The 22,628-nt window shown below is 44.7% G+C and overlaps 1 protein-coding gene across 7 annotated transcripts in view; it reads left to right on the top strand.

The window, feature by feature from the left end:
• The first annotated feature begins 1,580 nt into the window (after window positions 1-1,580).
• LOC121574462 (disks large homolog 5) overlaps window positions 1,581-22,628 on the top strand; it is a 67,528-nt gene continuing 46,480 nt past the window's right edge. For all 7 annotated transcript variants that reach the window (XM_041887098.2, XM_041887100.2, XM_041887091.2 and 4 more), the window contains exon 1: window positions 1,581-2,322. In XM_041887098.2, coding sequence (XP_041743032.2) covers window positions 2,022-2,322 — 301 coding nt within the window. In that variant the 5' untranslated portion in view covers window positions 1,581-2,021. The remainder of the gene's footprint in view (window positions 2,323-22,628) is intronic.

The following is a 22,628-nucleotide window of genomic DNA, read 5'->3' as shown; positions in this document are numbered from 1 at the left end:
TGTATTAATGGCACCTGTTTGAACTTGTTATCAGTATAAAATACACCTGCCCACACACTCAATCAAACAGACTCCAACCTCTCCACAATGGCCAAGACCAGAGAGCTGTGTAAGGACATCAGGGATAAAATTGTAAACCTGCACAAGGTTGTGATGGGCTACAGGACAATAGGCAAGCAGCTTGGTGAGAAGGCAACAACTGTTGGCGCAATTATTAGAAAATGGAAGAAGTTCAAGATGACGGTCAATCACCCTCAGTCTGGGGCTCCATGCAAGATCTCACCTCGTGGGGCATCAATGATCATGAGGAAGGTGAGGGATCAGCCCAGAACTACATGGCAGGACCTGGTCAATGACCTGAAGAGAGCTGGGACCACAGTCTCAAAGAAAACCATTAGTAACACACTACGCCGTCATGGATTAAAATCCTGCAGCGCACGCAAGGTCCCCCTGCTCAAGCCAGCGCATGTCCAGGCCTGGATGATCCAGAGGAGGAATGGGAGAAGGTCATGTGGTCTGATGAGACAAAAATTTAGCTTTTTGGTCTAAACTCCACTCGCCGTGTTTGGAGGAAGAAGAAGGATGAGTACAACCCCAAGAACACCATCCCAACCGTGAAGCATGGGAGGTGGAAACATCATTCTTTGGGGATGCTTTTCTGCAAAGGGGACAGGACGACTGCACCGTATTGAGGGGAGGATGGATGGGGCCATGTATCGCGAGATCTTGGCCAACAACCTACTTCCCTCAGTAAGAAGATGGGTCGTGGCTGGGTCTTCCAGCATGACAACGACCCGAAACACACAGCCAGGGCAACTAAGGAGTGGCTCCGTAAGAAGCATCTCAAGGTCCTGGAGTGGCCTAGCCAGTCTCCAGATCTGAACCCAATAGAAAATCTTTGGAGGGAGCTGAAAGTCCGTATTGCCCAGCGACAGCCCCGAAACCTGAAGGATCTGGAGAAGGACTGTATGGAGGAGTGGGCCAAAATCCCTGCTGCAGTGTGTGCAAACCTGGTCAAGACCTACAGGAAACGTATGATCTCTGTAATTGCAAACAAAGGTTTCTGTACCAAATATTAAGTTCTGCTTTTCTGATGTATCAAATACTTATGTCATGCAATAAAATGCAAATTATTTACTTAAAAATCATACAATGTTATTTTCTGGATTTTTGTTTTAGATTCCGTCTCTCACAGTTGAAGTGTACCTATGATAAAAAATTACAGACCTCTACATGCTTTGTAAGTAGGAAAACCTGCAAAATCGGCAGTGTATCAAATACTTGTTCTCCCCACTGTATGTTGGATACCAAAGAAAATGTTTAATTGGCTACAACAATGTTTGCTGAGTTGGTTGTCACTACTGCCTCTGCTTCAATGTACTGTATCACTGCTACAATGTATCACAGAAACGTTTTCATGCTAATTTTTTAATCCATTCTCATCTTTTCTGCCTGGGATTTCAGAACGTACTACCAAGCACAACCATTGAAAATTCAGGTGTGTCTTGGGGTAAGGCCCGCCCATTTTACCTTACATGGCATTGTATGGGAATTTGATTGACAGCAGGCAGCAGCTGCTGAACAGCCCAGACATGGCGGAGGATACAGTGTAAGTGGGGAACGGCGAGAGAGTTACGATAGTTTTCCTAGCAGTTGAGTCGGTATAGTGCATTATGGAAAAAGCAAATGTGTTAGGGCAGGTTTTCGTCGGAATAACGCAAAAATGGAATAAGTTGCCAGACGTAAGTAAGCTGGGAAAATGTATCTCTGTTTAGTGCAGTCTACGGCTGTAGGCAACAAATATGGCTTCTTGTGCCTTTTCCTATTTGTTATAAACAACTGCTCTCCCATGCCATTACATATCATGGCTGTTCTGCAAAATTCATACAAGTGACCATTAGGGAGTTCGTTCCTTGTTCGCTTACCGGGCAGGGGGTCATTTTGGAGAAATAAAGCCGAGGATACGTTAGCTAACCAGTCTGCTAGCTAGTTAGCTAGCTACGGAACTAAAGCGAACGGCAATGGAGCCAAAGCACAAAGAGTTGTTAGACCAATGCCACCAAAACTTGCTGGACTCCATAACAGACGCAGACCGACTGATAGAGTTGCTGATACTATCCGGTACTCTGAGCCAGCTCGACCGCTTCGAACTGGACCAAAACTGCTCTTCCAGCGCGGAGAAAGTGAACCAGCTTTTGAAGATGCTTGTGAACAAGGAAAGCGACCATTTCCTCGAGCTGTGTGTGGCCTTGGAAAAGGCGTACCCTGACCTGTATTCTGCACTCTTTACTAACGGCGGTGGACCCGTGGACCATTCGTCCGGTAAGGCACCATGCACGCATGCAACACTTTTGCACAGTAGGATGCATGCTTGCTACATTCCTCTACACAGCATGTGAGATATTGAACAAGTGTTACGGCTACCCCAAGTCTCATAATGCACTTACAGGGTGGTCCCCCGTGCAATACTTCTATGGATAATTGACTAGGTCATTCTCATTATGTTTATTAGCAGAGCATGTTGACATTAGGGGTGTTGATATGCTGCATTCGAAGCCATAACTTGATAACTTTGGTAACAACCTAAAATGTCACAAAATTTCCATTCCGTTTTCAGCATCACATTGTTCATTCCACAGCAATATTTCACCTTCAAAAAGCTAGTAATCACCAGCAGAGGCATAGAGGCCACAGGCTCTAAAACCAAACTCATCACATCATCACTTTTCTACATGGGAGTGAGTGGACTCTGCTACTCTGTGGCTAGGCAGTAGATGCTAAATTAACATACTTGCAGTCCCTCCATTTGAATGAGAACAGTTTAGTCATTTAGCAGATGCTCTTATCCAGAGCGACTTACAGGAGCAATTAGGGTTAAGTGCTTTGCTCAAGGGCACAGTGACAGATTTTTAACCTAGTCTGCTCTGGGATTCCAATCAGCGACCTTTCGGTTACTGGCCCAACGCTCTTAACCTCTTATTTTATTTATTCCAGACACACTTCAGAGACCTTATGTATCCAGGCCACAACATATTCGGCACAGTTGCAATGTAGGCTACATAGCCTGTAGTAAAATCATGGAGTGGCCTACAAAGTGGACCTATTCTACAGTGTATAGGATACAAATGGGGCTATTTCACTGTATTTAGGTTTCATTTTTTCCATCAAACTAATTTGTGTCCTTTTAATTTAGATTATTAGGGGAACTGAAATGCAGTAGGGTAATTCCATGGTTACGGAATTACGCTGACTTTTTTACTTTATAATGTATACCAAACAAAAACCATTGATTTCAAAGTTTGATCAACCCATAGAACTCTATGCACAAGGACTACTTTTAACAATTTCCACTGACAATTTTACAAAAACACATTTACAGGAAGAACTGTGCAGATACAATGTTTGGTAACAGAATAAAACTGAGGAAGATTTTACTGTAATTCTGTTACCAAACTATGCATCTGCACAGTTTTTCTAGTAAAATATTTGTTCTTTACTGTGTAAATTGTTTAAAGTAGTTATTATTCATAGAGTTGTATGGTTTTTTAAAGTTCAATGCAGCCGTTTTTATCTCCATATCAAAACATTTCCGGGTAACCATTTAAATACCTTACTGTGATTTTTTTCAATTAAAATGGTCAAATGAAGCAAGGAAGATTTTCGCTAGGACTGTCTGGGAGTGGGGAGGGGAAAACTGAAAACTAGCTATTATTGGCAAAGAGGTTTGGAACTCTCTTTCTTATTGGTCTATTAACTAATCTGGTTATTATATATATATATATATATATATATATTTTTTTATATGCCATTTAGCAGACGCTTTTATCCAAAGCGACTTACAGTCATGCGTGCATACATTTTTTTTTTGTGTATGGGTGGTCCCGGGGATCGAACCCACTACCTTGGCGTTACAAGCGCCGTGCTCTACCAGCTGAGCTACAGAGGACCACATCAGGCAGGCCAAAACTCCATCCCACCAAAACAGGCTGAAATTCAGGCTGTCTTTTCAAACAGCTCTTACCCTAAAAGGGATATTCCAACCGCACAGTGTGGAAATGTATATAAAACACAGGAAAATCCTGTTTTTGTCTGCAATGGGTCTTTAAACTTTGAAATCAATGGTTTTTGTTTGGCATACATTTTAAAGTAAAAAATCAGTCTCACTGTAATTCCGTTACCGTGGAATTGCCCAGTAGTTTATTCTAGGGTTAGATGTGCACAGCAATCTCCCAAGTTGCCATCAATGGTTTTCAATACTAATATCATGTAATTTGCATTTCCATCCAAAGACAAGTGCTTCCTCCTATATTATATGCTCACAGATTAGATAGCCTGACTTGTTTCCATGGAAACGCTCTTGCGGCTGACGTGCCGTTTCATATCGACCCTAGCGTGGCATGCGTGCGTAAAACCATGCTTATAAATCCATAATATGGCACCAGTCATATTCTCTATTTTCCATGTACAGGAATGGGCCTATAAGCCAGTAGTATACTATACCCCCAGTTATTGTCCTACTAGACCATTAAAATGTCTGTTAGACAGTGGCTGTGTGGGGAGACAGGAGAGGCTAAATCAAGACAGTCTCAAGTCATTGCATTTATCAGGAGTTTACTTTATAGGCCTATTACTCTCCCATGATGAATCCTACTGGTCATCTGAGAGACCTATATGAAAACGTTAATTATGAAGAGAGTTAACACAAGTCTTCAGGTCTCACGCAAGGTCACTTATCACACAGGCATGGTTCACTCACTGAACCACCTCTGGTACACTTGCAACATTTGCTATTTGCACATTGCAACCTTGGTGTTTAATTCTGTAGATGAGAGGAGCAGCAGCAGGGCTGTATGTATGTAACCTCGGCTGCATCCCAGAAGGCACCTTATGGGCCCTAGTCAAAAGTAGAGCACTACATAGAGGATATGGTGCCATTTAGGGCGCAAACCTAGTGGGTTCATGGTGGTTATTCACCAGAGGATTAGCTCTACTCTGCCTGCCTGTTGTAAGCTCTCTCTGTGAGACCTGTATTATCATGCCTCCACAGCCCTCTCCTCTGTATTAGCTCCTGCTCCCTCCCGGCTGCTGCTGCCTTGGCACAGAGAGAGAGCAAGGCAGGCGGCTGTAGTCGAGAGGTATTTTTGAACACTTTTCATTATCTTTAGTGCAGCGATTCAGGCTGACGCGATTACTGCATTTAACCAGGCTGCCTGGCTGGTGAGAGAGTGGAGACGAGCCTCCTAGTTGCTTCAGGCAGAGAGCGTGAGGGAGCGTGGAGATGAGACTGAGCTCCAGTGTGTGTGTGTGTGATCTGCGCTGATAGCAACCTGCTCTCAAGCCATTCTCTCATACTGGCTGCCTTTGCTGTTCCTCACTGGCAGGCTCCCTCTGGCCTTCACTGAGACACTCACACACACACACCGAGACACACCCCTCTAACTTAAAGCCGCACTCACACACACTTGCATGCACGTAGACAGTGACAGCAGGGATGGTTCAAAGCAGAGTTCTCCTCCTCCAACCCTCCCAATATGGCTGCTGTAGGAAACTGAGATACATTTTGTCCCTTTATTTTATGAACCATTAATTGAATCTCAAAATCCAGGCATGTCACATCATTGCACAAAAAACAGGGCCCTAATTCCACGTTTGTTTATCATGTTAATTATTTTAATGGAATATTTAAATTAATTAATCCTATAAATCCGTCAAACTGCCAATATGAGAATTGTTTTATATTTAGTCAAAATGAGAATATATCGCCTAAGTAGACTACACCAGTATCATTGCTTTGCCAATAAGAAACCATGCTAGAGCATTTCAAGCTGATTTCATTCATACACATTGCAATAATCAAAACCAATTTCATTCCTTGACTTCGTCCTCTGCAGTGCTTTGTTGTTGTTTCACCTATAGTGTAGTTATACCTATACCTCTACTTACTGTGTGTGACATTGATTCAAACACACACAAGGTGTGACGCAATGCTCCCTGACAGGATGCTGTGTCTGCGTCCACTCCATCTCCTGCTCCCTCGCTTTGTGTGTGTAGAAGATGGGCCATTGCCTCTGGGTGACTGTGCTATACCGCAACTCAGCTCAGAGGTGTGTGCGCTAGTGCTGGCACAATTAACATACAACTGTGTAACCGACGGTTATGGTTGAAGACCGTTATGAAAATAAAATAACCATTGAATAGAACGAATACAATAGGCTTTGAACCTCTAACCCTAGCAATTTCACTGGTAAACTCATTGGTACACTCGCAATGGCTGCCTAGTCTTGTAATGCAATAATTTCCATGGCAATGTAGAATGTTAATTCAAATGATATTAACTGATGTGGCTCATGCAGTGGAATGTATTTTTTGTAATGTCAGTTGAGTTCAACCAATCACAGCACATTTTTGCACATATTTTACTTCCTGCTTTGCTCCTATGGTTACACTTGCATTGACCGCCAGTCCACCCATTATGGCATCATTGGCTTGAATGGGGAGGAAATGTCTGTTCTATTCATTCTATTTCTATGGCAGCACATGCAGTCAGGAGTGGAGGAGAGGAGAAAATGTGCATAAAAAAAACAAAAAACAAAATATTTTAAACGTGCAATATACAGAAATCACTCCACAATTTCCTGGTTGCAAAAATTATAATAGTTCGCCTAATTTCAGTTTGTGACAATACAAGCAGTGCATAGTGTAGAGAATTTGTATGTTTTTTAATTTAATTAAATTTTTTTGGGGTAGATCAGCTTTAATATTGCAGATAGATTGTAACTTCCATCCATGTAATTGTCTGCATCACTACCAATCCCCCATATGTTTTTTTTCTTCTCCAAATATATATATATATATATATATATATATATATATATATATATATATATATATATATATATATATATATATATATATATATATACAGTGAGGGAAAAAAGTATTTGATCCCCTGCTGATTTTGTACGTTTGCCCACTGACAAAGACATGATCAGTCTATAATTTTAATGGTAGGTTTATTTGAACAGTGAGAGACAGAATAACAACAAAAAAATCCAGAAAAACGCATGTCAAAAATGTTATGAATTGATTTGCATTTTAATGAGGGAAATAAGTATTTGACCCCTCTGCAAAACATGATTTAGTATTTGGTGGCAAAACCCTTGTTGGCAATCACAGAGGTCAGACGTTTCTTGTAGTTGGCCACCAGGTTTGCACACATCTCAGGAGGGATTTTGTTCCACTCCTCTTTGCAGATCTTCTCCAAGTCATTAAGGTTTCGAGGCTGACATTTGGCAACTCGAACCTTCAGCTCCCTCCACAGATGTTCTATGGGATTAAGGTCTGGAGACTGGCTAGGCCACTCCAGGACCTTAATGTGCTTCTTCTTGAGCCACTCCTTTGTTGCCTTGGCCGTGTGTTTTGGTTCATTGTCATGCTGGAATACCCATCCACGACCCATTTTCAATGCCCTGGCTGAGGGAAGGAGGTTCTCACCCAAGATTTGACGGTACATGGCCCCATCCATTGTCCCTTTGATGCGGTGAAGTTGTCCTGTCCCCTTAGTAGAAAACCCCCCCAAAGCATATTGTTTCCACCTCCATGTTTGACGGTGGGGATGGTGTTCTTGGGGTCATAGGCAGCATTCCTCCTCCTCCAAACACGGCGAGTTGAGTTGATGCCAAAGAGCTCGATTTTGGTCTCATCTGACCACAACACTTTCACCCAGTTCTCCTCTGAATCATTCAGATGTTCATTGGCAAACTTCAGACGGCCCTGTATATGTGCTTTCTTGAGCAGGGGGACCTTCCGGGCGCTGCAGGATTTCAGTCCTTCACGGCGTAGTGTGTTACCAATTGTTTTCTTGGTGACTATGGTCCCAGCTGCCTTGAGATCATTGACAACATCCTCCCGTGTAGTTCTGGGCTGATTCATCACCGTTCTCATGATCATTGCAACTCCACAAGGTGAGATCTTGCATGGAGCCCCAGGCCGAGGGAGATTGACAGTTCTTTTGTGTTTCTTCCATTTGCAAATAATCGCACCAACTGTTGTCATCTTCTCACCAAGCTGCTTGACGATGGTCTTGTAGCCCATTCCAGCCTTGTGTAGGTCTACAATCGTGTCCCTGACATCCTTGGAGAGCTCTTTGGTCTTGGCCATGGTGGAGAGTTGGGAATCTGATTGATTGATTGCTTCTGTGGACAGGTGTCTTTTATACAGGTAACAAACTGAGATTAGGAGCACTCTCTTTAAGAGTGTGCTCCTAATCTCAGCTCATTACCTGTATAAAAGACACCTGGGAGCCAGAAATCTTTCTGATTGAGAGGGGGTCAAATACTTATTTCCCTCATTAAAATGCAAATTGATTTATAAAAATTTTGACATGCGTTTTTCTGGATTTTTTTGTTGTTATTCTGTCTCTCACTGTTCAAATAAACCTACCATTAAAATTATAGACTGATCATGTCTTTGTCAGTGGGCAAACGTACAAAATCAGCAGGGGATCAAATACTTTCTTCCCTCACTGTATGTATATATATATATATATATATATATATATATATATATACACACACACACACAGTGGGGAGAACAAGTATTTGATACACTGCCGATTTTGCAGGTTTTCCTACTTACAAAGCATGTAGAGGTCTGTAATTCTATACATACGTACATACAGTGGCGTGCGCAAGTATTCACCCCCCTTGGCATTTTTCCTATTTTGTTGCCTTACAACCTGGAATTAAAATTTATTTTTTGGGGTTTTGTATCATTTGATTTACACAACATGCCTACCACTTTGAAGATGCAAAATATTTTTTATTGTGAAACAAACAAGAAATAAGACAAAAAAACAGAACTTGAGCTTGCATAACTATTCACCCCCCCAAAAGTCAATACTTTGTAGAGCCACCCTTTGCAGCAATTACAGCTGCAAGTCTCTTGGGGTATGTCTCTATAAGCTTGGCACGTCTAGCCACTGGGATCTTTGCCCATTCTTCAAGGCAAAACTGCTCCAGCTCCTTCAAGTTGGATGGGTTCCGCTGGTGTACAGCAATCTTTAAGTCATACCACATATTCTCAATTGGATTGAGGTCTAGGCTTTGACTAGGCCATTCTAAGCCATTTAAATGTTTCCCCTTAAACCACTCGAGTGTTGCTTTAGCAGTATGCTTAGGGTCATTGTCCTGCTGGAAGGTGAACCTCCGTCCCAGTCTCAAATCTCTGGAAGACTGAAACAGGTTTCCCTCAAGAATTTCCCTGTATTTAGCGCCATCCATCATTCCTTTAATTCTGACCAGTTTCCCAGTCCCTGCCGATGGAAAAACATCCCCACAGCATGATGCTGCCAACAACATGCTTCACTGTGGGGATGGTGTTCTTGGGGTGATGAGAGGTGCTGGGTTTGCACCAGACATAGCGTTTTCCTTGATGGCCAATAAGCTCAATTTTAGTCTCATCTGACCAGAGTACCTTCTTCCATATGTTTGGGGAGTCTCCCACATGCCTTTTGGCGAACACCAAACGTGTTTGCTTATTTTTTTATTTTTGCAATGGCTTTTTTCTGGCCACTCTTCCGTGAAGCCCAGCTCTGTGGAGTGTACGGCTTAAATTGGTCCTATGGACAGATACTCCAATCTCCGCTGTGGAGCTTTGCAGCTCCTTCAGGGTTATCTTTGGTCTCTTTGTTGCCTCTCTGATTAATGCCCTCCTTGCCTGTTCCGTGAGTTTTGGTGGGCGGCCCTCTCTTGGCAGGTTTGTTGTGGTGATGTTCAAAGTTTGGGATATGTTTTTATAACCCAACCCTGATCTGTACTTCTCCACAACTTTGTCCCTGACCTGTTTGGAGAACTCCTTGGTCTTCATGGTGCCGCTTGCTTGGTGGTGCCCCTTGCTTAGTGGTGTTGCAGACTCTGGGGCCTTTCAGAACAGGTGTATATATATATATATATATACTGAGATCATGTGACACTTAGATTGCACACAGGTGGACTTTATGTAACTAATTATGTGACTTCTGAAGGTAATTGGTTGCACCAGATCTTATTTAGGGGCTTCATAGCAAAGGGGGTGAATACATATGCACGCACCACTTCTCCGTTATATATAAAAATAAAAATATAACTTGTTTTATATAAGTTATTTTTTTTATTTCACTTCACCAATATGGACTATTTTGTGTTTGTCCATTACATGAAATCCAAATAAAAATTCATTTAAATTACAGGTTGTAATGCAACAAAATAGAACAAACGCCAAGGGAGATGAATACTTTTCCAAGGCACTATACATACACATTAAAAAATATATATTCCCCTTTATTACTTTCCAACCCCACCACCCCTTCCGTAATTGGAGTAAACTAGTGAACAACAACGCTTAGGCCTCTGCTTCCAGCTTATACTATAGTTGGTCCCGTGTAGCTCAGTTGGTAGAGCATGGCGTTTGCAACGCCAGGGTTGTGGTTTCGATTCCCACGGGGGGGCCAGTATGAAAAACGTATGCACTCACTAACTGTAAGTCGCTCTGGATAAGAGCGTCTGCTAAATGACTCAAATGTAAATGTAATATACATTTTATGGACACAGTCAATTTTACAATAATTATATTTTGTTTGTTTTTACTCCTGAACTTCCTCAACCTCTCCGATCATTTTCATGATCTCCATCCGGTTTTCTTCTATATGCCATATCTTTCTAACTGTGTTCTTTCACAAAAGCTCTCAACCTATAACCTATATACTTATTATGGACACAGTATGCTTTACATTAGTTATCTTGTTATTATTAGTTGTTATTAGTCCCATCTTTCAGCTCCATTCAACACCTCCGATCTATCGCTTAACACCATCCATATTGGATTTCCATTTGCCATAGATTTTTCAACTGTACTGTGATGTTTCACAAAAGTTCTGAACCTTTCTATTCTCATTGTTTCTACAAAAGTATTATTATATTATTGATCGATCCACAGGGTTAGCTCCAGGAAAATATTGCAATCCTTCAGCCATTCCTGGACCTGTGACCAAAAACAAGCTACAATTGGACAGTACCAAAACAAATGATCTAATGATTCTGTCTCTTCGCAGCAAAATCTGCAGAGCTGGGAAGATTGTATCCCCCATATGAATAACATTCTATTGGTAGCAAGAATTTTGTGTAATTTAAATTGACAAATTCTAAGTTTTGAATTCAGCGTCGTTTTGCGTATCAGTTCATAAACACTATGCCATGGAATCGGTACGTAAAAAATCTCTTTGCAACTATGTTGCAATCGATATGGGACGGCTGTCAATCCTTTGGTCCTTAAATTAACAAAGTATACCAGTTTCATTTATCACAATTTTCTTTAACCAATTATTTTCTTTAATGCAGGGCTGACTGACAAGATCCTTACCTTTTCCACTTTCCACTTCCATTTTTGCGGTAATGCTGCAATTATTTGGTTGTAATTTTGGGTAGAGCAGACATTTCCATATGTTTTTGTTAGCTGCATGTGCGACAACTCCACCAGTCCTACCTATGATGTCATTTACGAAGATTATACCTTAAAAAAAAAAAAAATCTTCAAAAGATAATATTTTTTTATCAATTAGTATATTTTAGTTTAACCACAATATTTGTTGCATTATTTGTTCTGTCGTTTCTGGAGGATTAAATTGAAATTGCAACCAACTTTCTATGGCTTGTTTTAGAAATAGTGATATTTGGGAGATTATTTCCTTTTCAAATAACTGAAAGTGAGAGGTTGTAATCTGAATAAAGGGGAAAAGGCCATTCTTGAACATGGGGTGAGACAATTTTACTAATTTGCAAGAGAACCAGTTCGGATTTAAGTATAACTTTTGTAGGACTGAAGCTTTTAGTGATAGGTCTAATGCTTTAATATTTAATCATTTCTGTCCTCCGAATTCATATTCATTATATAAATAGGCCCGTTTAATATTGTCTGGCTTGCCATTCCAAATAAAATGGAATCTTTTTTTCTCATGTAATTTAAATAACTGTTAGCTTGGCGTAGGCAAGACCATAAGCAAATAGGTAAACTGGGATAATACTAAAGAGTTAATCAGGGTGATTTTTCCACAAATAGACAAGTATTATTTACCTTTCCATGGTAGCAAGATCTTATCTATTTTTGTCAACTTTCTATTAACATTTATTGGAGTGAGATCATTTATTTCATTTGGGATATGTATTCCGAGTATATCCACATCACCATCAGACCATTTATTAGTAAACTACATGGTAATGTAAAATTTTTATTTTCTAGTGATCCAATACATAATATAGTACATTTTTATCATAATTTGGTTGTAATCCAGAGAGGTTAGAACATTTATCTAGATCCTCTATGAGGCTGTGGAGGGATTCAAGTTGTGGATTTAAAAGAAAACATGAATCATCAGCGTACAATGACACCTTTGTTTTTAAGCCCTGAATTTCTAATCCCTTGATATTATTGTTGGATCTGATTTTAATAGCTAACATTTCGACAGCCATAATAAATAGATATGCCGATAGTGGACAACCTTGTTTTACTGTCCTTGACAGTTTAAAACTTTCTGAGAAATAGCCATTATTGACTATTTTACACCTAGGGTTACTATACATGATTTTAACACATTTTATAAGAGATTCTCCAAAATTGAAATGCTCCAGGCATTTATATATCAACTCAAGTCGTACTTTATCAAATGCCTTTTCAAAGTCTGCTATGAATAGCAGGCCTGGTTTACCAGATTTTTCATAGTGTTCTATTGTTTCCAGTACTTGCCTTATATTATCTCCAATGTATCGTATTTTTAATTTGATGCGCTATACATTTTGCTAGAATTTTTGCATCACATAGTGTAGAGAATTATTGAACCATCTAAATCGCTGTGAAATATATATAGTCAATAACCAAAAATATTGTATTTTCAGCTGTTTGAAGCTGGTGTACAAAACCGAAGGAGGCGCAAACACAAAACTTAAGAGCGGGATGCATAGAAATGACGTTCATAGAACAGATCTACTGCTTCTTAGACTTGCCTTCAATTAGAATGACAGATCTATAACTCACATTCTATGTGAATGTGGTAATGTCGCCCAAAAAGTTACATATTGCAGCTTAATTTGTTTAGCTATTCTAGCAGTTATTATGGTGACCGCGGTCATTTAGCTGGCCAATTGCCATCATCTGAAATTCTGTGACCGTCACAGCCCTAGTGTGCAGTGTACTCAGAAAACACCTCTGTTTTTTCTACATCACCACTGATCTGTGGTGAAGTGAGAGGCAGTTGTTAACAGCAGGCATCTCTTTCTGTATTCTTCTCTCACCAAATCCTCTAGCTATCTCACCCACCTTCCCAGTTTCTCTCTTTCTATGTGCCACAATTTCTCTTTTTTTTTAGTTTTTCTTCAAACTTGGCAGAGTGGTGGTTACTCCTCTGTGGTGTTAGAGGGACTGGCGAGAGGTTTCTAGATGAGAGAGAGAGAGGGATACACACAGACAACGGGCCTTTTGTTTTGAAGTGTAACAGGCCCAAAGTGCTCAGTCAGGAGTTTGCTGTTGTGTGTGTGTTTGTGCGGACTAGGACAGGACCAGTGGGGCTGTCCGCCTGCCTGTCAACCAGTGTCCCACTCCTGGCAGCACATAAACCATGGGGACACAGTGAGTTATGTCCTGACACTGTCACTACCAACTAATGCTTTTATATCTCCTGGTATCTGACTACTGTAGCTTCTAGCTACATTCTATCTCGTTCTCTCTACCCCCTCTCTCTGCCACCCTACCCTCTCTCTCTCTTTCCCTCCCCCCTCTCTTTCTCTCTCTTTCCCTCCCCCCTCTCTTTCTCTCTCTTTCGCTCCCCCCTCTCTTTCTCTCTCTCTTTCCCTCCCCCCTCTCTTTCTCTCTCTCTTTCCCTCCCCCCTTTCTCTCCATGCATGTGTGTGTCTAGATTAGGCCATCAATCCATCCATTGTACACCCAGCTTGGCTGCTGGATATGATGTCATTTTATAACCCTTATTTTATACTACATGTAACAGGGCATTTTATTATTGCGCATTGCCGTGCTGGTGTATCCACTCCAGCATAACAGGTTACAACTAAAATGGGTAAAGATTGCTCTATTTTGTCAGACATAAACTGTAAAACGATCATTGCTGGAGGTGTTGTGACTACTCACTAATATTGACCAATAAATCAATCTGATTAAAGCCACATGTAGCCAATAAGAGATTTACGTGTTTTTTCTGGGTCAGTGGTGCCATCATCCCAATTTTAACTCTATTGATCTCTGATAGCCTATTACCCTGACCCTTTGTTTTCAATGCAGTGGGCTGATGTAAATGTTGATTTGGAAGTGGTGAGAGAGGTCGTCTCCTCTCCTTGGTGTGTGTGTGGTTGATTTCTGTGTGTGTGTGGTTTGTGTTCTGACTGTGCCAGAAGGCAGTGCAGCAGTAAGAACAGGGCTTCATTACCATTTACACGTGTTGTTGCTGTGCTTCCTAATCACCCCGCGAGGCAGAGGAAATGCCACAGTCTAAACTCGCACAGTGTGGTGAGGTCATGGAAATAAACAGACATAAGTACTCTCCTCTACAACTCTGTGACTCTCTTTCATCTACCACTCTCTCGTCTACCCCTCTCTTGATCATCGACCCCTCTGTCTTTCTCTCTCTTTTGCACCACTGTTTGTTCTTTCTCATCTGCCACTATCTCCTCTACCCTGGTTCTGTCTGTCTACCCCGCTCAGTCTCTCTCCTCTATCCCGGTTCTGTCTGTCTACCCCGCTCAGTCTCTCTCCTCTACCCCGGTTCTGTCTGTCTACCCCGCTCAGTCTCTCTCCTCTACCCCGGTTCTGTCTGTCTACCCCGCTCAGTCTCTCTCCTCTACCCCGGTTCTGTCTGTCTACCCCGCTCAGTCTCTCTCCTCTACCCCAGTTCTGTCTGTCTACCCCGCTCAGTCTCTCTCCTCTACCCCAGTTCTGTCTGTCTACCCCGCTCAGTCTATCTCCTCTACCCTGGTTCTGTCTGTCTACCCCGCTCAGTCTCTCTCCTCTACCCCGGTTCTGTCTGTCTACCCCAATCAGTCTCTCTCCTCTACCCTTCTCTTTCTACTCTACCCCTCTGTATTTCCTCTTTTGCCCCTCTCTTGCTCTCTTCTCTACCTCTTTCTATCTCTCTCTCCCCCCATCCAGTCTCTGATGCATGACAAAAGGCCCATGTTTCCCTTCACTGTATGTAATGTCATGATAATGTATAGATCCGGTGTGATAATAACATACACTATATATACATAAGTATGTGGACACCCCTTCAAATTAGTGGATTCGGCTATTTCAGCCTCACCCTTTGCTGACAGGTGTATAAAATCGAGCACACCGCCATGCAATCTCCATAGACAAACATTGGCAGTAGAATGGCCTTACTGAAGAGCTCAGTGACTTTCATCGTGGCACCGTCATAGGATGCCATCTTTCCAACAAGTCAGTTTGTAAAATTTCTGCCCTGCTAGAGCTGCAACTGTAAGTGCTGTTATTGTGAAGTGAAACTCCAGGAGCAACAACGGCTCAGGCGCAAAGCGGTAGGCCACACATGCTCACAGAACGGGACCTCTGAAGCGCGTAGCATGTAAAAATTGTTTGTCCTCGGTTGCAACACTCACTACCGAGTTCCAAACTACCTCTGGAAGCAACGTCAGCACAAGAACTGTTAGTCGGGAGCTTTGTGAAATGGGTTTCCATGGCCGAGCAGCTGCACACAAGCCTAAGATCACCATGAGCAATGCCAAGCGTCGGCTGGAGTGGTGTAAAGCTTGCTGCCATTGGACTCTGGAGCAGTGGAAACGCGTTCTCTGGAGCGATGAATCACGCTTCACCATCTGGCAGTCCGATTGACAAATCTGGGTTTGGCAGATGCCAGTAGAACACTGCCTGCCCGAATGCATAGTGCCAACTGTGAAGTTTGGTGGAGGAGGAATAATGGTCTGGGGCTGTTTTTCATTGTTTGGGCTAGGCCCCTTAGTTCCAGTGAATGGAAATCTTAACGCTACAGCAAACAATGGCTTTCTAGATGATTCTGTGCTTCCAACTTTGTGGCAACAGTTTGGTGAAGGCCCTTTCCTGTTTCAGCATGACAATGCCCCCGTGCACAAAGCGAGGTCCAAACAGAAATGGTTTGTCGAGATCGGTGTGGAAGAACTTGACTGGCCTGCACAGATCCCTGACCTCAGCCCCATCAAACACCTTTGGGATGAATTGGAACGCCGACTGCGAGCCAGGCCTAATCGGCCAACATCAGTGCCCCGACCTCACTAATGCTCTTGTGGCTGAACGTAAGCAAGTCCCCGCAGCAATGTTCCAACATCTAGTGGAAAGCCTTCCCAGAAGAGTGGAGGCTGTTATAGCAGCAAAGGGGGGACCAACTCCATATTAATGCCCATGATTTTGGAATGAGATGTTCGACGAGAAAGTTTCCACATACTTTTGGTCATGTAGTGTGCTTACCTACATTGTTCATAAAGGAGCTACGGTATCTCTCATGGTTCTGGTCTTAGAGAAGATTTTAGAGAGAATTCAAGATTACATTCAGAATTTACGGATTACAACTGCATTCCTATGTAAAGCTATAGCCTAATGATGACTAAAAGCTTAGTACATAGCCAAGTGGTCACAGCATTCTGCTGCAGTTCTGCTGGTTTTCCCGTCTCCCTGGCATTTGATGCTACTGATTGGCTAGAGAATGCACACACTTGGAGAAGTGAGTCACTAGTCAAAAGACAAGGGAGAAATTCAACAGGACTACATCCCCTAGAGGACCAGTGCTGTTCACCTCTGTGTAGAGTCATGAGCTGCTATCATATTTCACCGTTGTTTTTTTAATTTAATAGTGGACCTCAACCCATGGCACAAGCAAAGGCTATACAGTATGAAGATGGGCAGAAACTGCTTATCCAATAGAAATTCCCGATCACACTTTGTAGGTTATGTCATGGCGACTTTGGCTAGCTAAGCCCATGCGCAGAAACACGTCATCGGTTCTAATGGTTGTCTCGCGCCGAACTGCGCATGTGCAGGCCATCAAATCAAAGGGTAAAGTTGTTTTTGAAGAAAATTTTAACGTATCAGTATGTCACTTTAACAAGGTTGGAGTAATAACATTTTCAACTACTTAAGACATTCGCTTGAGTCTACGTTGTGCCTTTAGATTTCGAGAAAATTAACAACCAAGGAAGGATTTTTCACTTCTGTCATTGACTTCTCAAACCCCAGCCTGGTCTGTTTAGTCTGTTTCGCAAGTGTTCCCGAAAGTCTCGCGATGTACCCCCCTTGACGCGCGGCTCCAGCCGTGCGCTGACCCCGGGCTCGGGGACGGCCAGGAGGACGCGGAGCAGGGCGCGTGGGATGACTACGGTGGAACTCAGTCAGGAGGGATGGATCTAAAATGTCCCTCCTAGGCACCCAGCACCATTCCTCCGGGCCGTACCCCTCCCACTCCACGAGATATTGTAGACCCCCCATCCGACGTCTCGAATCCACGATGGACCGGACCGAGTACGCCGGAGCCCCCTCGATGTCCAGTGGGGGCGGAGGAGTCTCTCTTATCTCATTGTCCTGGAGTGGACCAGCTACCACCGGCCTGAGGAGAGACACATGGAACGAGGGGTTAATGTGATAATCATTAGGCAGTTGTAACTTGTAGCAAACCTCGTTCAATCTCCTCAGGACTTTAAATGGCCCCACAAACCGCCGACCCAGCTTCCGGCAGGGCAGTCGAAGTGGCAGGTTTCGAGTCGAGAGCCAGATTCGATCTCCAGGTGCGTTGGGATTGGGATGAGACGACAGGCCTTAGAGAACCGATCTACAACGACCAGAATAGTGGTATTCCCCTGAGAGGGGGGAAGGTCCGTAACAAAGTCCACCGAGAGGTGAGACCACGGCCGTTGTGGAACGGGCAGGGGTTGTAACTTCCCCCTGGGCAGGTGTCTAGGCGCCTTACACTGAGCGCACACCGAGCAGGAGGAGACATAAACCCTCACGTCCCTAGCCAATGTTGGCCACCAGTACTTAACACTAAGGCAGTGCACTGTCCGGCCAATACCTGGATGTCCAGAAGAGGGTGACGTATGAGCCCAATAAATGAGACGATCACGGACCTCGAGCGGCACGTACGCCCGACCCACTGGACACTCTGGGGGAGTAGGGTCGGTGCGTAACGCCCGCTCAATTTCCGTATCGACCTCCCATACCACCGGTGCCACCAGACAAGACTCTGGCAGTATGGGAGTGGGCTCAATGGACCTCTCCTCTGTGTCATACCGCCTGGACAGGGCGTCTGCCTTACCGTTCTGGGACCCTGGGATGTAGGTTATCTTAAACACGAACCGGGTCAGAAACATGTTCCACCTAGCCTGACGAGGGTTCAATCTCCTAGCTGCCCGGATGTACTCCAGGTTACGGTGATCAGTCAGAATGCGAAAAGGGTGTTGAGCCCCCTCAAGCCAATGCCTCCACACCTTTAGAGCTTGAACCACGGCTAACAGCTCCCTATCCCCTACGTCATAATTACGTTCCGCCGGGCTGCGCTTTTTAGGAGGCGTGCCTGAGCGTTGCGACAGTACTGCCCCAATCCCGGCCTCTGACGCGTCCACCTCTACCTGGAACGCTAAAGCGGGGTCCGGGTGCGCCAGCACCGGAGCCGAAGTGAACAGGTCCTTCAGTTTACCAAACGCCCTGTCCGCTTCAGCCGACCACTGCAAACGGACCGGGGCCCCCTTCAGCAGGGAAGTAATGGGAGCTGCTACCTGTCCAAAACCCCGGATAAACCTCCGGTAGTAATTGGCAAAACCCAAAAACTGCTGCACCTCTTTAACAGTGGTTGGGGTTTGCCAGTTACGCACGGCTGACACACGGTCAATCTCCATCTTCACCCCTGACGCGGACAACCGATGACCCAAGAAGGAGATGGACTCCTGGAAAAACAGACATTTCTCTGCCTTGACATACAAGTCATGCTCCAACAGCCTACCCAACACTCGGCGCACCAGGGCTACATGCTCGGCTCGTGTAGAAGAGTACACTAGGATGTCGTCAATGTACACTACCACACCCTGCCCATGCAGGTCCCGGAAGATCTCGTCCACAAATGATTGGAAGACTGAAGGAGCATTCATTAACCCGTATGGCATGACGAGATACTCATAATGACCTGAGGTGGTACTAAATGCCGTCTTCCATTCATCTCCCTCCCTAATGCGCACCAAGTTATAGGCGCTCCTGAGATCCAGGTTTGTGAAGAAACGCGCTCCGCGTAATGATTCAGTCATACTCGCAATCAGAGGAAGAGGGTAACTGTATTTAACCGTGATCTGATTGAGACTACGATAATCAATACACGGGCGCAACCCTCCATCCTTCTTCTTCACAAAAAGAAACTCGAGGACGCAGGGGAAGTGGAGGACCGTATGTATCCTTGTCTCAGGGACTCGGCTATGTATGTCTCCATAGCCGCCGTCTCCTCTTGAGACAGAGGATACACATGGCTCCGCGGGAGTGCCGCACCTGTCTGGAGGTTTATCGCACAATCTCCCTGTCTATGAGGTGGCAATCACGTCGCCCTAGTCTTGCTGAACACGAGTGCCAAATCCTCATACTCAGGGGGAATGTGCATTGCGGGCACTTGGTTCGGACTCTCCACCGTGGTCGCCCCAACGGAAACACCTAAACATCGCCCAACACACTGGTCAGACCACTCCTTGAGAGCCCTCTGTTGCCACGAAATGGTGGGGTCATGGGTGATTAACCAAGGAAGCCCCAGCACCACGGGATACGCAGGAGAGTCGATCAGGTACAACTGAATGATCTCCTCATGACCCCCCTGCGTCTTCATCTTTAGTGGCGCTGTGACCTCCCTAATCAACCCAGATCCCAACGGGCGGCTATCTAGGGCATGGACAGGGAAGGGTACAGTGGGGAAAAAAAGTATTTAGTCAGCCACCAATTGTGCAAGTTCTCCCACTTAAAAAGATGAGAGAGGCCTGTAATTTTCATCATAAGTACACGTCAACTATGACAGACAAAATTAGAAAAAAAAATCCAGAAAATCACATTGTAGGATTTTTAATGAATTTATTGGCATATGATGGTGGAAAATAAGTATTTGGTCAATAACAAAAGTTTCTCAATACTTTGTTATATACCCTTTGTTGGCAATGACACAGGTCAAACGTTTTCTGTAAGTCTTCACAAGGTTTTCACACACTGTTGCTGGTATTTTGGCCCATTCCTCCATGCAGATCTCCTCTAGAGCAGTGATGTTTTGGGGCTGTCGCTGGGCAACACAGACTTTCAACTCCCTCCAAATATATTCTATGGGGTTGAGATCTGGAGACTGGCTAGGCCACTCCAGGACCTTGAAATGCTTCTTACGAAGCCACTCCTTCGTTGCCCGGGCGGTGTGTTTGGGATCATTGTCATGCTGAAAGACCCAGCCACGTTTCATCTTCAATGCCCTTGCTGATGGAAGGAGGTTTTCACTCAAAATCTCACGATACATGGCCCCATTCATTCTTTCCTTTACACGGATCAGTCGTCCTGGTCCCTTTGCAGAAAAACAGCCCCAAAGCATGATGTTTCCAACCCCATGCTTCACAGTAGGTATGGTGTTCTTTGGATGCAACTCAGCATTCTTTGTCCTCCAAACATGACGAGTTGAGTTTTTACCAAAAAGTTATATTTTGGTTTCATCTGACCATATGACATTCTCCCAATCCTCTTCTGGATCATCCAAATGCACTTCAGACGGGCCTGGACATGTACTGGCTTAAGCAGGGGGACACGTCTCGCACTGCAGGATTTGAGTCCCTGGCGGCGTAGTGTGTTACTGATGGTTGGCTTTGTTACTTTGGTCCCAGCTCTCTGCAGGTCATTCACTAGGTCCCCCCGTGTGGTTCTGGGATTTTTGCTCACCGTTCTTGTGATCATTTTGACCCCACGGGGTGAGATCTTGCATGGAGCCCCAGATCGAGGGAGATTATCAGTGGTCTTGTATGTCTTCCATTTCCTAATAATTGCTCCCACAGTTGATTTCTTCAAACCAAGCTGCTTACCTATTGCAGATTCAGTCTTCCCAGCCTGGTGCAGGTCTACAATTTTGTTTTTGGTGTCCTTTGACAGCTCTTTGGTCTTGGCCATTGTGAAGTTTGGAGTGTGACTGTTTGAGGTTGTGGACAGGTGTCTTTTATACTGATAACAAGTTCAAACAGGTGCCATTAATACAGGTAACGAGTGGAGGACAGAGGAGCCTCTTAAAGAAGAAGTTACAGGTCTGTGAGAGCCAGAAATCTTGCTTGTTTGTAGGTGACCAAATACTTATTTTCCACCATAATTTGCAAATAAATTCATTAAAAATCCTACAATGGGATTTTCTGGAATTTTTTTTCTCAATTTGTCTGTCATAGTTGACGTGTACCTATGATGAAAATTACAGGCCTCTCTCATCTTTTTAAGTGGGAGAACTTGCACAATTGGTGGCTGACTAAATACTTTTTTGCCCCACTGTACATCAACGGGCAGGAGGGGAATCCCTAACTTAATACAACATTTCCGATCAATAAAATTCCCAGCTGCGCCTGAATCGACTAGCGCCTTATGCTGGGAATGAGATGCAACCTGAGGAAATACCACAGGTATACACAAGTGAACAACAGAGAGCTCTGGGTGAGTGGGGCGCCTACTCACCTGGAATGACTCCCCAGTGCGTGACCTGTTGCCCCGACTCCCTGGAGACCCTCCCCAGCACCTAGCCGCAGTGTGTCCTCCACGGCCACAGTTGGTGCAGGGGACGGCCCCCCTCGGGCTCTCTCTCCTCCTCTCTCTAGCGCCAGCACCCCGAGCTCCATAGGGCTAGGCTCGGAGATGCTGGGGGATGGAATGGACGGCCCCAACTCGGGACGTCCGCGGGTGGCCAGCAGGGTATCCAGACGGATGGACATGTCCACCAGCTGGTCGAAGGATAGAGTGGTGTCCCTGCAGGCCAGCTCTTGTCGAACGTCCTCACGTAGGCTACACCGATAGTGGTCGATGAGGGCCCTTTCATTCCACCCCGCATCCGCCGCTAGAGTCCGGAAATCCAGGGCGACCTCCTGTGCGCTCCTCTTCCCCTGTCGGAGGTGGAACAGACGTTCCCCCGCCGCTTTACCCTCAGGAGGGTGATCGAACACAGCCCTGAAGCGGCGGGAGAACTCTGCGTAGCTGATGGTGGCGGCGTCTATTCCCCTCCATTCGGCGTTGGCCCACTCCAACGCCTTGCTGGAGAGACAGGAGATGAGGGCGGAAACGTTCTCGTATCCCGAGGGCGCCGGGTGTATGTACCCGGCTGCGGTGCCATCATACGCCCTCGGGAGCGAGAGCCGAATCCCACTGGACTCCGGAGCTGGTCTGGTGGGGCTGGCCGATGGTGGTGGTAAGGTAGGAGGAGGTGTGGGCACGCCTCCCCTTTCCCATCGGCGCAGGGTGTTCATCACCTCTTGCATGGCGGAGACGAGTTGCTGGATCCTGGCGTCCTGGCAGCTGACCCGATCCTCCAGCGACTCGGTCGCCGCCGCTGCTCCTGCTGACTCCATAGTATTGGTGTGTGATTC

The sequence above is a fragment of the Coregonus clupeaformis genome, chromosome 1, assembly GCF_020615455.1.
Source record: "Coregonus clupeaformis isolate EN_2021a chromosome 1, ASM2061545v1, whole genome shotgun sequence".
Taxonomy (NCBI): Eukaryota; Metazoa; Chordata; class Actinopteri; order Salmoniformes; family Salmonidae; genus Coregonus; species Coregonus clupeaformis.
This window is presented reverse-complemented; position numbering and strand designations above follow the sequence as displayed.